Source organism: Prunus mume, linkage group LG6, assembly GCF_029339155.1.
Source record: "Prunus mume cultivar Tortuosa linkage group LG6, ASM2933915v1, whole genome shotgun sequence".
NCBI lineage: Eukaryota > Viridiplantae > Streptophyta > Magnoliopsida > Rosales > Rosaceae > Prunus > Prunus mume.
The window spans coordinates 3,673,357-3,687,206 of NC_142703.1; the positions used below are offsets into that span (position 1 = coordinate 3,673,357).

Genomic DNA, 13,850 nt, shown 5'->3' on the forward strand with positions numbered 1-13,850 from the left:
GGACTTGGAAATGAGTTCAAGAGCAGCAGACTGGGTTGGAAGAACTGGAATTGCACCCTTCTGAGTAGTACAGATTGCTCCACAAGCATTTGCAAAAGACAGAGCCTCCTTCAATTTTGTTTCATCCTAGGTAGTTAATTAAAGTTAAGGTTAGGCCAATTACAACCCAGAAATACAAGTTTAAAAAAAACATGTCTAATTAATTTGGGACTGAACTTACCTCAAATATGGACATATTTTTGGCCATGGAAACCAAAAATGAGCCAACAAAAGCATCACCAGCACCAGTTGTGTTGACAGTTTTAACAGAGAAGCCGGGCACCTTTCCTTTAAATTTCTGTATCACATTTACATGCATCTATTATCAGGAAGCAAATTAAAGAAACAAATCAAAACAAGTACAACCATGTACCCGCAGTATTAAGTACTCATGAGTCATCATTGTGACATATTAGAGTCATCAAATCTGTTAACCGAATAGTTTGTTAATGAAGATATACGTGCCAGCATCTTACAGTTACTAACTAGTACTCATTTTAAACTTAAATTGGATGTTCAAGTGCAATGTGATCGGTCCTAAGATTTTGAGAGACCTATGCGAAACTTAAATTGGAGCTCTCACATAATCTAATACGAAAATACTAAGAAGAAAGTATGATTTTTTTTTTTTTTTTTGGTTGGGTGTGATATATAATGCTGTTAGTTTAGTTGGATCGTTCCCTTTTGTTTTTTGTTTTTTGTTTTTTTTCATGTGCTTCTGTTTTTTTTGTTTTTTTTGATAACTAATTTAAAATTTGTTGTTATAATGAAAAAAGAATAAAAATACGAATAGAATAATATCAACGAGACCCTTGTACCATGGGATATGCGCTAAAAACAAGCTCCACCAATACACTTTGTCTTCATTATATGCTACATGATAGAGTATATATTAGGGGTGGCATTTTAGACCCAAAAACAGCATAAACCAACCGAGATATTACCGCATTTGAACCGAACAAGCAGGAAAACATACTGCAATTTGCGGTTTGAGGAACCACACCGCAATTGCGGTTGCGGTGGCGGTTTGGAAAATTCCAAGTTTGCGGTTACCACAAACTGCAAATATTTTTTAATTAATAATAAAAATATGTTTTTAATTAATTGATAGCCGTTAGATGATCATACCTAATCTAATTGATAAATACATAATTATTACATTATTTACCCTTTAAAATTTGTTTTCTAATAATTAATTTGGCTAAGTTGGTGTGTTTTATGTTCTATTTATTTTATTCCAATTTGAGAATGTGTTGGTGTGTTATATGTGCTGGTCTATTATATTTCCAATATTCTCACTGCTTGGGCTTAGAACCATTGGAACCTTTAGAGACCTTTAAATAGGCTATCCATTCAATGGGGGGAGAGAGTTTCTGTGGAGGAGAGAGTTTTAGTAGATGGAGACAGATTCGGTGGAGGAGTGAGTTTTTTGTGGAGGGAAAATTTCTGTAATAGTAATACCAATAAAAAAGGGTTCCCTCCAAAATGAAAATTTGGTGGACAATGTATAAATTAAAAAAGGTCTCATATAATCTAAGTTTAATCATAACTAGTTTGGTTAGTTTGGTTGGGTTCACTAACTAGATGTCACTTTCATTGAGTTTCTTTCAACCACTAACAGTGGTGTAAGGAGAGTGTAAGGTTGACATGCTTGAAAAGCAAAACCTGACACCTCGTTTTTTTAAATTGAAATAAAGTACATATGTTGACTACACGCAAGCTTTGGTATGTTGGTCTATAAAGCTATGTTCCATTCTCAAACGAAATTGCATATGCAATCCTTATCCTCTAAAACAAATAGGATGTACTTCTAGTTTTCTTCTAGGATAATTATCTACTTCTGGTGATTTTATAAATTCTTCTAAATTCCTAATTTCCTTTTGGTATTCTGCTTTCCTTTTCTTTAATTCTTGGATGTCCACCAAGGGCCAAACATGCAAAGGGTTTACTGTTCTTAATTGGTAATTCTGGTAATTAACAAAATTTTCAAAAATAAAAGAGAAAAAGACTTACTTAATTGCTTATGTTGCTGGAACTATTGTTATCACCGGATATTAACAGTGGTCAGAGATATTAATGATTGTGGTATTAACAGTTGTCGGAGTAAGAGAATAATAAGAAAATAAGAGAACGTATATGAACAAAGGGAGTTTTATTGATTGAGAACTGAAGGAGAAGTACATATATTTTTTCTTCTCTGGTGTTGTTCGTACTTCTTTCTTCGGAATTACAAACTATATACAAAATTTACACCGACTTCCACCATGGCTAAGGATGAGAAGAAGAGTTCTTCTCTATATGATACTCTATCTGATACACTCTCTATCTCTCTCTGAAGTTTCATATGCACCTCATATGCATACACTATACAATCCAACGAATTCACATGACGATTTCAGATTCATATGCACAAGCAAACAATGTTTTAAAATTATGGACTACTACACTGTTACTGTTGCTGCTGAAAAAAGACAAGAACTTCACATGTTGCTTTCGTCTTTTGTGGAGGAGAGAGACTTATGGCTTGCATTAGGGGTGGGCAAAAAAACCGATAAACTGATCAAACCGATCGAACCAACCCAAACCAAACTGAAAAAAAGTGTTTTTTGACCAAACCGAAAAAGTCAACCGTGGATCTGAACCGAACCGAAGGTCAACGGTTCGGCGCTCGGGTCTAATTTTTTCAGAACCGATGAACCTGAACTGAACCGCTCAATATTTATATATATATATATGTTACATGTGGCGTTATTTGATTGGCCAAAAAAGAGTTTCTTGTGCATCTGCTTGCAGCGTATCCCTCAGAAATTTTCTTTTTTCCGTAACCCTCACCTCATCTCTCGCACGCGACTCTCTCTTTAACTCAGTCTCTTCCTCTTCTCTTCTGTTTTCATTTCATTTTTCTTCTCTTTTTGACCTAAGGGCTGTGGCGGCGCCTCTCTCTCCCGATCTCACCTCAGATCTTCAATCGACCTCAGAAATTTCGGCGACAGCATCTGTGTCGCTCCTTCATCGCTCTCACGATCTCTCGTCTGCCAGGTATCATCCCTTCTCTCTCTCTCTCTCTCACCCCTCTCTGTTTCAGGCATGCACAGCACATTGCACTCTTGAGGCAGCCGCCACAACCCCACTCTGTTTCCATAGACGGCCAAACAAAGCCCCACTCGGTTCACTGTCAATCCCAGCACCAACCGGTTCAAGCAGCCAACATTTCCATCGAAGCAAGCCATTGTTGATTGTTCCCACTCCCACATGTAGAGGTAAGAAAACTTGACGCCACATTTTCATCCTGAGAATACGGTGCTGAGAATACTTTATCTGTCTCTCCTTCTCTCTCTCTTGCTCGCTTGTTGCTCTCTCTCAAACCCTTACCCTATAGAGGCTTCCTCTCTGTTATTTATTTTATTTTTGGTTAAATTATCTTCCTCTCTTAAATATACTCACGAAGCTCTAAAAGAGGTAAAATTTCTATCTGCTATATTTTAAAATTTAATTTTAATTGTAAATATTGTTTGTTGCGATTCGGAAGATCAGTAGCATGAATAATGGGATTGGAGAAAGACTGAATCTTTTGGCTTGACTGATTAGATGAATGCATGAACATTTGCTGAACGAATTGTGGGTTCGATCTGTTTGGGTGCGAGTTGGATTTGAGGGTTGGTGTTGGGATTTGGAGTGTTTGGTTGTTGATGAAACCCTAGAACAAAATGCTAGGTCAGTTGGTGAGGATTGGGATTGCAATTGAGATTGCAATCTGAAGTAGGTAATTTGAATTTAATTGGATCAAGCACTATGTTTGTAGATTTGGGTTTTTTCATTTTATCAGTTTTGCGAGCTCTGCTCTAGTTTTTGTTAGGGTTTCCTGTATGTATTGTCTCAAGTGATCGGTGCTTAAGTTTTCTGGTTCCATTTGTTGCCTATGCTGCTAGACATAATCTCTTTATATATGCTTATTTGACTATAAGTTCTATTGGGGACTTAATAGAATCAAAAACCATTTTCTTGTTCTTGAAAAACCAGTTTACACATCTCGAATCCATTTTAAGTTTTTATTCCTTTAGGCTTGATAACTGTTTATTTTAACATGCAATGTGTGTGTCTTGTGGCTTGGTTATAATTAATGGTTTGATGCTGGATTACCATTGTTGATGGATTCTTATGTTGTTAGTCAAAAGTTAGGTGCTTTTGGAGAAATGGGCGTTTGCCTGATCTTTTATTTTTCTTTTTTGGCAACCAGATAATGGAATGAGCCTTAGGTTTGTTTTGTCAAGGTTCATTCTAATGAATCGAACATTTACATTAGTTTTGGCAACCAATAACAGCCTTAGGTTCTGTAAATGGCTGACATGCATCACAGCCGTCTGTAAATGGTTTCAATTGCTGTAATTCATAGCATGAGATTTCTGGAATGATACTATGAGTTGTTAATATTAAGTTCTTTGTGTTCCGCAGTGATTTGAGTGACTTTTAACTGATACAAATTTTTTCTTTTTTCTGCAGCTCCCTTAACTGATACAATCGTACACGTGAATCTGTTTGGTATTTAAAATCTAATTTGGTGTTTTACTTGTATTTTTTTTCATGGGTTGTAATATAATTTGTTGCTTTGCTTGTATTTTTTGTCATGGGAGGTAAGAAACAACTAATTTGATGGTTGGATGATGCTTGTGATTGTGATTTAGTTTAGAAACTTTAAAAAAGCAGGATATAGTTTAGTTGAATTTACATGATTTGGGTAAGGAAAAACAAATTGGGCTTGGCAATTTGACAACAAAAAAAGGGTTTTGGTTGAAAGTAAATCTGATTTGGGCTTTGTTTTGCTAAAAAAATGTAATTTGGGCTTTTTTTTCCCAAAAATAAATAAGATTTGGGCTTTTGAAAATGGTAAAAATGGGCTCAAGCCCAAACTGATCAGAACTCTAGAACCAACCCGAGACCCGAGCCCATTTTCGATTCGGCCCAATTTCGGTTTTCACTCTAGACCCGACCCGACCCGAGACTCGAGCTCTCCTTCGGTTTGGCCCTACGGGTTGGCCAAAATTTAACCTGACCCGAACCGTGCCCAGGCCTAGCTTGCATGTCTTTGTTTTTTAAGATAAGGGGCTTTTGTGCCATTTTGAAAATATTTTGGGTTTTTTTGAAAGTTGCTTGTTTCCTTTGGGGTTTTCACTAAATTTCGCTATGTAAAATCCTTTTGTTTGAGGTCCTGGGCTTGGCCCCGTGCTAGAACTGCTTTGTTCGAAGTCTCGACCCAACTCCTTCGTCTTCTGGGTAAGGGCAAACCTACCCAACCCTGATCTCGTATTTGAAGCTCAAATTATTGGTACGTTGTTCAAATTGCAAATTGCCCATGTTTGAATTTAGCTTATTTTGTTCACATTTTGATATGTATTTTTAAAGGTGATTGATTTTCCATTCGGACGTTCTGGGTCTTTTTGGGTGTGGGCGTTATATAATCCACCAAAGGGATGGTCCAGCTGAGAGCTGCTTTGGATGAGATATCTGCTCTTGACCCACCTCCTCCTTCGGCTTCTGTAAATAAGCGCAAACCAACCCTGAGTTCGTAGCATCTTTGAAGCTCAAATTGTTGGTACGTTGTTCAAATTGCAAGATGCCCATGTGTGAATTTAGCTTATTTTGTTCATATTTTGATATCTGTTTTTAAAGGTGCTTGATTTTGCTTTTGGGCGTTCTGTGTCCTTTTGTTGATTGCTTTATTGTATGCGTTATCCTTGTGTAGCTGTGCTGGTTTAAATTATTTCAATTTGGTTGAAATACGTTTGCATATGATAATTGTTTTAAGCAGTATTATTTAGCTTGGTTCATTTGCTTTTTCCGATTATGGATTTGATTCAATGTTACTTTTTTGATTGATTGTTCATTTAAAGTGCTTAATTTTTTTTTTTTTTAACGGAAACTTTTGTATTAAGAGACAAGAGGATAAGAAATCCTCGGTCACAAACACAACACTACCAGCACAGCAAACAAAACTGTGCAGGGAGAGAAAAAGAAAACAAAGCGGAACGAGTGGCCAAAATCACGACCAGAACTGAAAAATATTGGAACAAACTCTAAACTTACAATTGATGAAAATGGGAACAGAGAACTATCATGTACGAAATTGATAAAAGCAGAGAAGTATCTGAAAAAGCTCCTTAAGTTCCGGAACCCATAGTCTATAAACCACTGAACACTTACGTGCTTGTGAACTCTGTCTAGGGTCTAGGGTTTGAACGCATAGGTACAAACAAAGTGTAGACTATTGGTGACCAGCCTCATCATGCAAGAAATGGCAGCGGTCACCGAGGCTGCAGCCACTTGAGCTGTAGACGTACTTGCACCGAGTTGTTCTATACCGGGGATGCTTTCTCAACTCCGCCTCCCCATGGGCAAATCTACAACGTTCGCCATAGGGGCAACCCTCCGGGGTTGGCCAATTAATGCACAGCTGTTTCTTATAGTTTCTAATCTCAGGAGGTGCCATGTGCACGTTTGGAGCTTGTGTAGGATCCTGAGAGTTAACAAATTAAAATAAAAATGGCTGAGTCTGCAATTCTTTACAGTTTTTTAGGAAGAAGAGGGAGAATTCTTTGCAGCAAAAAGTCAAGAACAGAGAATTCACTCTAGACATTATGCAACCACACAAATCATGTTAAGCACAAACCTAGATTTTACAGGGGAATTAAGCTTACCATAGGCCTTGGCCCCAAATCCATATGTGGCTGCAGCATCTGCCCCCCTTGGTGCATGGGAATTTGTTGGTTCACTGCATCCTGTTACACAGAACTAAAACATTTAAATTCTGACATTGTTGACTAAGTCTGAAATGATTGGAAATTGAGTCATTGAAATTGATTCGTGGCTTGGAAAGAAAGTTACTGAACTCTTACCGAAATTGTGAAACAAAATTCATAACATGCACATATAATTTGAACTTAAGTGCAAGTATCAGTTTATCATAATAAGTGAAATGTGATATGACATGTGCCCAAAAACAAATGGGTGATCATTACAACTATGAGGATGCTAATGAATGTGTACTGAGAACAGAAAATATTCAAATTAACAGGGGAAAAAACACTAAATGAAACATGATAGAGAAGAAAGAAAATAGCTCATTGAGACAAATAACGGACAGAAATCCGATGAATTTTGCCGCTAAAGGATTGACTATTAGCATGCTATTGCATAATATGAACTTGGAAATGGTGGAGAGCAGGGCTAGTGACCTATCCCATCTCCTCAACTATTCCACTGTTCTTTGTTTGCTTCATGTGCTTCCTTGAAAAATGAAATATGCATCTTCTTCTTTTTTGTAAAAACAAAGAAATCTTTTTTTTTGAAAGAAACAAAGTCAAAACAATGAAATCCTAACCACCTTTCTGAGAGCTTTGAAATCAGTGCCACTAATGGGACTTTACTAAAATATCTAAAGATTCAGCTGACCATGAACATATAACCAGGTGTCTCACAAGAGATGCATCCAGTCAACAAGTATCAAACCATTACCAAACTGATGTTCCAAGTCCTACTGCCTTACAGGCGAAATAATTAAACCATAAACTTTGTTAATTACATTTCATAAGATACTGAAATGTTAGGTTGAAGGAAGTGTCTTGTTCAACATAAATCATTCAAATTCTTAGCAACATATCTTCATCCACTAATAAGGCGCCAAAAATAGAAGATAAGTACCTCACACAGAACTAAAACATTTAAATTCTGACATTGTTGACTAAGTCTGAAATTATTGGAAATTGAGTCATTGAAATTGATTCGTGGCTAGGAAAGAAGGAAAGAAAGTTATTGAACTATTGGTGGTGGAATTTGCAGATGTCGGAAATGACTCCCCCAATTCCTTTCCAGATGTTGGAAATCACTCCACCAAGCCCTTTCCAGAAGTCGGAAATGACTCCCCCAAGTCCTTATCGTTTGATTCAGTTCTTGGTAAATCTTTTCAGCGGTGTCTTCCATTAGAGCACAGTGCTTCTCTTCTCGAGCTTTGTGAAGCTGTGAAGAAGACGGTGACAGTTAATCAAGAAATCAAGAATGTGAAGCTCGAGAAGAGAAGCACTGTGCTCTAATGGAAGACACTGCTGAAAAGATTTACCAAGAACTGAATCAAGCGATAAGGACTTGGGAGTCATTTCGACTTCGAAAGGGCTTGGTGGAGTGATTTCAACATCTGAAAGGAATTGAGTCATTTCCGACATCTGCAAATTCCACCACCAATAGTTCAATAACTTTCTTTCCTTCTTTCCTAGCCACGAATCAATTTCAATGACTCAATTTCCAATAATTTCAGACTTAGTCAACAATGTCAGAATTTAAATGTTTTAGTTCTGTGTGAGGTACTTATCTTCTATCTTTGGCACCTTATTAGTGGATGGAGATATGTTGCTAAGAATTTGAATGATTTATGTTGAACAAGACACTTCCTTCAACCTAACATTTCAGTATCTTATGGAATGTAATTAACAAAGTTTATGGTTTAATTATTTTGCTTGTAAGGCAGTAGGACTTGGAACATCAGTTTGGAACGGTTTGATACTTGTTACTGGATGCGCTTTGCATCTCTTGTGAGACACCTGGTTATATGTTCATGGTCAGCTGAATCTTTAGATATTTTAGTAAAGTCCCATTAGTGGCACTGAAAGCTCTAAGAAAGGTGGTTAGGATTTCATTGTTTTGACTTTGTTTCTTTCAAAAAAAAAGATTTCTTTGTTTTTACAAAAAAAGAAGAAGATGCATATTTCATTTTTCAAGGAAGCAAACAAAGAACAGTGGAATAGTTGAGGAGATGGGATAGGTCACTAGCCCTGCTCTCCACCATTTCCAAGTTCAGATTATGCAATAGCATGCTAATAGTCAATCCTTTAGCGGCAAAATTCAGGCTTTCTGTCCATTATTTGTCTCAATGAGCTATTTTCTTTCTTCTCTATCATGTTTCATTTAGTTTTTTTCCCCTGTTAATTTGAATATTTTCTGTTCTCAGTACACATTCATTAGCCTCCTCATAGTTGTACTTATCACCCATTTGTTTTTGGGCACATTTCACTCATTATGATAAACTGATACTTGCACTTAAGTTCAAATTATATGTGCATGTTATGAATTTTGTTTCACAATTTCAGTAACTTTCTTGTTAGTTTATATTGAAAATCGTTTCGTGTTAGTTTTGTGTTGTCGGTTTAGCATATGATTAAATTGCTATGCTTATTTCGAATAATGAGGTGTTAGTGACATCTCTAATGTCTGCAGCCTTGTGGGGTCGCTGAATAATGATTAAATTGCTATGCTTAGGTGTTAGTGACATCTCAATGTCTGCAGCCTTGTGGGGTCGCTGAATAAGATCCCTCTATCTGTTTCTGGTCCTACTTTTCAAAGTCCCGACCAGTTTAGAGAACTCCGCTAGCATTTTCTTTGGTAAGTTCTTTCAACTAGACTGGCTTCAGAATGTGATGTACTACTTTATTACTTTGCAAAGACAATAGAGTTTTGTAGCATGAACCATAAAAAATTGCAATTTGGTAGGTCTTGTGGCTGGAGTATTTTTCGCCAGAGCCAAAATGCGGGAGAGATCTCAATCCTGAACTGTGGTAACTAGTTAGTATTTGATGACAACCAAGTTTTTCACTGTGTGAAAGCTGCATCCGGCTGCCTTAATATCTCATTCTTCAATTGTGGGAAATCATTTTATAGATTCTCATGAAGTCTTAAAGAAGATTCTGCTAGGCATGAGGAAAACTTCCATTCGACTTCATCAGGCCATCTAGAGATGTTGTGTACCAAACCTTACCACTAATTTTTTCACCAATCTGTATTTTGTTGTATAACTCATTCCTCTGTATCATCTATTCTAGTCTTATACAAACAATTATTCTGAAACTCATGCTAAATTGGGAGAAAAATGATCTCCCTAAGATAATGTTGAAAAAAAATCTTTGTTTTCAGGTATATGCTATTTCTGTATAGAACAAATTTGAAAGCTTGTATAGAAGGTGTTTATTGTGTCATTCGCAGGTATGAGTTAGGCCAGTAAGTTCGCCGCCTTGCATCTTAGTTTGAGTCCCCAATTAGATTAATTTAAAGTTGGTTAAACTATCAATTGTATTAACAAAAGAAAGTATTGTGTCGTTCATTGTAATTTCAAATAAGCACGAAATTGGAAATAAAAGAGCATAAACCTCAAATTTACCTAAAAATTGACACAAATCCATGAAATTGAAGGTCATGCATACTTCGATGTTTCTAATCGATAGGTGTTGTTTTTGGGCAATTTCAGAAATTGAATTTTTTTGTAAATTTCGGAATTTCTTATGTATGAGAGGTATTTAGTTGAATCGGTTTATGGGTTAATTATTTGAATTAGTTCATTTATATTCAGTTATTCAATTGAAGTTGTTTATTGGTAGTTTAGAGGAGAGTGCTGATAATTTGGTGTTATTCCTTCACTTTTTGATTGCCTATATATATTATATCTTATCTTTTTTAGTTATAATATTTATATTCCAAAATAGTTTATGCAACAACGCGTCAATGCTTACGCTACGTTATAACTTACATAATTTGTCACTCAATTTGCGATGTAAGACAAACATTGGGTTGATATAAAAACTACTTCAAGAAAATGTGATAGCGTACTACTTAAGATGTTTTGCTCCAATTAAGGACTTGAAAGAAGCTCAATCAATTTGCGATGTAAGACAAACATTGGGTTGATATAAAAACTACTTCAAGAAAATGTGATAGCGTACTACTTAAGATGTTTTGCTCCAATTAAGGACTTGAAAGAAGCTCAAAGAAATAGCATCAGTTTTTACTAAATCAAAAATATTACTGGACTTTCAGACCAAGAGAATTATAAATATTACCAAATAAAAAACTAATTGATAAAAATATTGCCTGTGCAAGAATTAATTATAAAGAAAATCGCAACGACTAAGAAATGCCAACCTTATCATCTTGAATCACAGTCATAGCATAGTCAGGAGGAGAAAACAAAAAAACAAAATGGCTAGATGTCCATATAACTTAAAGACTTTTACCAGCTGCTTTTCAAGGAAAAAATTGTAATGATTTATTTTGTCCATAAATTTGTTCTTAATGATTAAATTTGAGGACTTTTCTCAAGAGTAGTTTCCTAGTTAAATCTCACTTTTGTCGTCAATTTCTAAATATCCAAAAATAAAACCTTAAATAGAGATGTAAAAGGGAATTTTAAGATTACATGGATTGATTAGAGAGTTTGAAGATGAAAACGAGTACTTCTAAAAAGTTCGAGGACCACTCCCATCTTATGTTGATTATTGATTTGTCCATGTAATGTCGCATTACGAAAATACTAGGACGTAAGTAACCCAAAACGCCAAAGAGGAACAACAGAAATGTGATCTGTTACATTTGTTTGTACATAATATTTTAATGTGCACATCTAGTTAAATTAGTAAAATTGGTATTATTGTAAAAGAGAACACAATGGTTTGATGAAGACATAATCTTAAATAATGTAGCGTGAGCTGAAGTTAATGGTGACCTAACTGAGGTTTGAGGTTGCTCTCAAAACAACAAAAATTAAAGGTTTGAGGGAGGGAGAGAGATTCACAAATCTTAGCATAAAAACTTAAGTTAATTAAGAAATTTGGGATTATTACTTGTTATCCTTAACTGGATTTACGAAACTGAACAAAGAAATTATCAAAAAAGATGGCAATTAACGGAACCACCAGAAAATAAACAAGGAGAGTGTGATCCTAAACCAAAGAGGAAATTAAAACATCTACTTGGATTTGGACTTGGAAATGAGTTCAAGAGCAGCAGACTGGGTTGGAAGAGCTGGAATTGCACCCTTCTGAGTAGTACAGATTGCTCCACAAGCATTTGAAAAAGACAGAGCCTCCTTCAATTTTGTTTCATCCTGTGTAGTTAATAAAAGTTAAGGTTAGGCCAATTACAATCCAGAAATACAAGTTTAAAAACATGTCTAATTAATTTGGGACTGAACTTACCTCAAAGATGGACATATCTTTGGCCATGGAAAGCAAAAATGAGCCAACAAATGCATCACCAGCACCAGTTGTGTCGACAGCTTTAACAGAGAAGCCAGTCACCTTTCCTTTAAATTTCTGTATTACATTTACATGCATGTAGTATCAGGAAGCAAATTAAAGAAACAAATCAGACCAAGTACAACCATGTACAACCAGTATTAAGTACTCATGAGTCATTATTTAGTCATCAAATTTGTTCACCGGATGGTTTGCTAATTAAGATATACGTTCAAGCATCTTACAGTTAATAACTAGTACTCATGTTAAACAAGCGGGCACACTGATTTAGTATATGTAGAAAAGGAAAAAAAAAGTGTATATACATGTATAGAGATGTTCAAGTGCGATGTGACCACAAGCAGTAGCTCTAGATACTCACGCACCTTAGTGTAATATCTGCAGCCCTTCTCACCATCAGTGATTACAAGCAGTTTGAGGTTGTCATGCCATAGGGACAGAACCACATCTTCTTTTTCTGCATCTCCTTGCGTTAGGAAATGCACCTCGTCGTCGCTCACCTATACATATGCATGCAACAATCATTAATCACAATGATATCTATAATTAATCACCGAAGACGTATGTACCTACGCAATTTCTATTAGAATTCTTTATCTAAAAATAGCATTAAATAGAATAATTAATTCAATAAAAAAAGATTTGCAGCAAAGCGTAATTAAGAAGTCAAGAATACTATAAACCCTAATCCAATTTTGACATCCAATTAAACAGTCCTGCAGAGTGCCACCATGGACGATCTAATTCAGAAGGAAGTCATAAAATTAAATAAAGATTGGTTTTGGGGGGAATGGATGCGTATATCTAATTGTTCAGGAAGATGAGCAAGTAATTTGTATTTTATATTAATATACAAAAAAGAGAGAGTATAAATACCTTGATGAAATCAGCCTGATTCCATATGCTCTTGATCCCCTCCCTAGCAGCATCAGCAGAGGGCCAGAGAGGCAGCCTAACATTGGGATCATAGGAAAGCATAATACCGGCATCCTTAGCGGCTTTCATGGCTGCCATATGAGCCGATCTGCATGGCTCGGAGATGAGGCTAATGGATCCGTAGTGGAATATCTTAGCTTGCTTAATAAGAGGCATGTTTAGCTCTGAATCCTTTAGCAACATGTCAGCACTAGGGTTCCTGTAGAACATGAACTCCCTTTCACCGTCCTTCCTTAAGGTCACAAACGCCAACGCCGTTCTAGCATGCGTATCGACGCACACTCCCTCGGCGTTCACCCCATTCTTCTTCAATATGTTGATCAGCATGTGCCCGAACTCGTCATCTCCAACCTGCAGATGCACAACTCCTTAATTACTAAGCAAAACTTAGTATAATAATAATTGATTTCTTAATCAAAACCATAGATCTATGTCTAACCTTTCCAACGAAAGCCGATTTACCACCAAGCTTGGTGATGGCACAAGCCACATTGGCAGGTGCACCACCGGGGGCCTTGAGGAAGCCCGTGGACTCAGCCAGCGAAACTCCTGCAGTGTCGGGCACAAAGTCGATGAGCATCTCTCCAAAAGCTACAATCAATGGGCTCTCTGAATTCGCCATTCTCTTCTTCTTTGATTCTTCTCAACAAGATCTGTATATATATAAATATATATTATTGATTCATTTGGTCATTGGCCAGCCCTCCCTTTATATAGAGATAACGTTTCTTTGGGAGGAAGATGGTGTTCACCGTAAAATTAGCAAATACTTACTATCCATATTACGATATACTTCCAACTGAAATT

The 13,850-nt window shown here is 36.3% G+C and overlaps 1 protein-coding gene and 1 long non-coding RNA gene across 7 annotated transcripts; one reads left to right on the forward strand and one right to left on the reverse strand.

Annotated features, from left to right (window-relative positions):
• The first annotated feature begins 2,857 nt into the window (after positions 1-2,857).
• LOC103343371 (uncharacterized) lies at positions 2,858-10,055 on the forward strand. 6 transcript variants are annotated; one of them, XR_016128056.1, is made up of 6 exons: positions 2,858-3,078; positions 3,125-3,299; positions 4,540-5,362; positions 5,440-5,629; positions 9,343-9,465; positions 9,574-10,055. It is a non-coding gene; the product is annotated as an uncharacterized LOC103343371 (long non-coding RNA). The 6 variants fall into 6 exon arrangements; XR_016128052.1 differs by having other exon boundaries at positions 2,863-3,299; positions 4,540-4,578; positions 5,243-5,362; XR_016128053.1 differs by having other exon boundaries at positions 2,858-3,299; positions 9,301-9,465.
• Positions 10,056-11,649: 1,594 nt separating this feature from the next.
• Positions 11,650-13,762, reverse strand: LOC103336528 (pfkB-like carbohydrate kinase family protein). Its single transcript, XM_008239577.3, has 5 exons — positions 13,483-13,762; positions 12,984-13,394; positions 12,473-12,607; positions 12,048-12,164; positions 11,650-11,956 (listed from the first exon to the last, which is right to left on the reverse strand). Exons 1-5 carry the CDS (start codon positions 13,663-13,665, stop codon positions 11,819-11,821), a joined length of 984 nt encoding a protein of 327 aa, XP_008237799.2. The 5' UTR covers positions 13,666-13,762; the 3' UTR covers positions 11,650-11,818.
• Positions 13,763-13,850: the final 88 nt, after the last annotated feature.

What these genes read in the sequence shown, in the direction of transcription:
- LOC103336528 (XM_008239577.3), bottom strand. Translation starts at nt 13,665, where the DNA reads ATGGCGAATTCAGAGAGCCCATTGATTGTAGCTTTTGGAGAGATGCTC. An exon ending in ATCAGGCTGATTTCATCAAG is followed by an intron (nt 12,608 to 12,983) that starts GTATTTATACTC and finishes GCATATGTATAG; the next exon opens with GTGAGCGACGACGAGGTGCA. An exon ending in GCTGCAGATATTACACTAAG is followed by an intron (nt 12,165 to 12,472) that starts GTGCGTGAGTAT and finishes AATGTAATACAG; the next exon opens with AAATTTAAAGGAAAGGTGAC.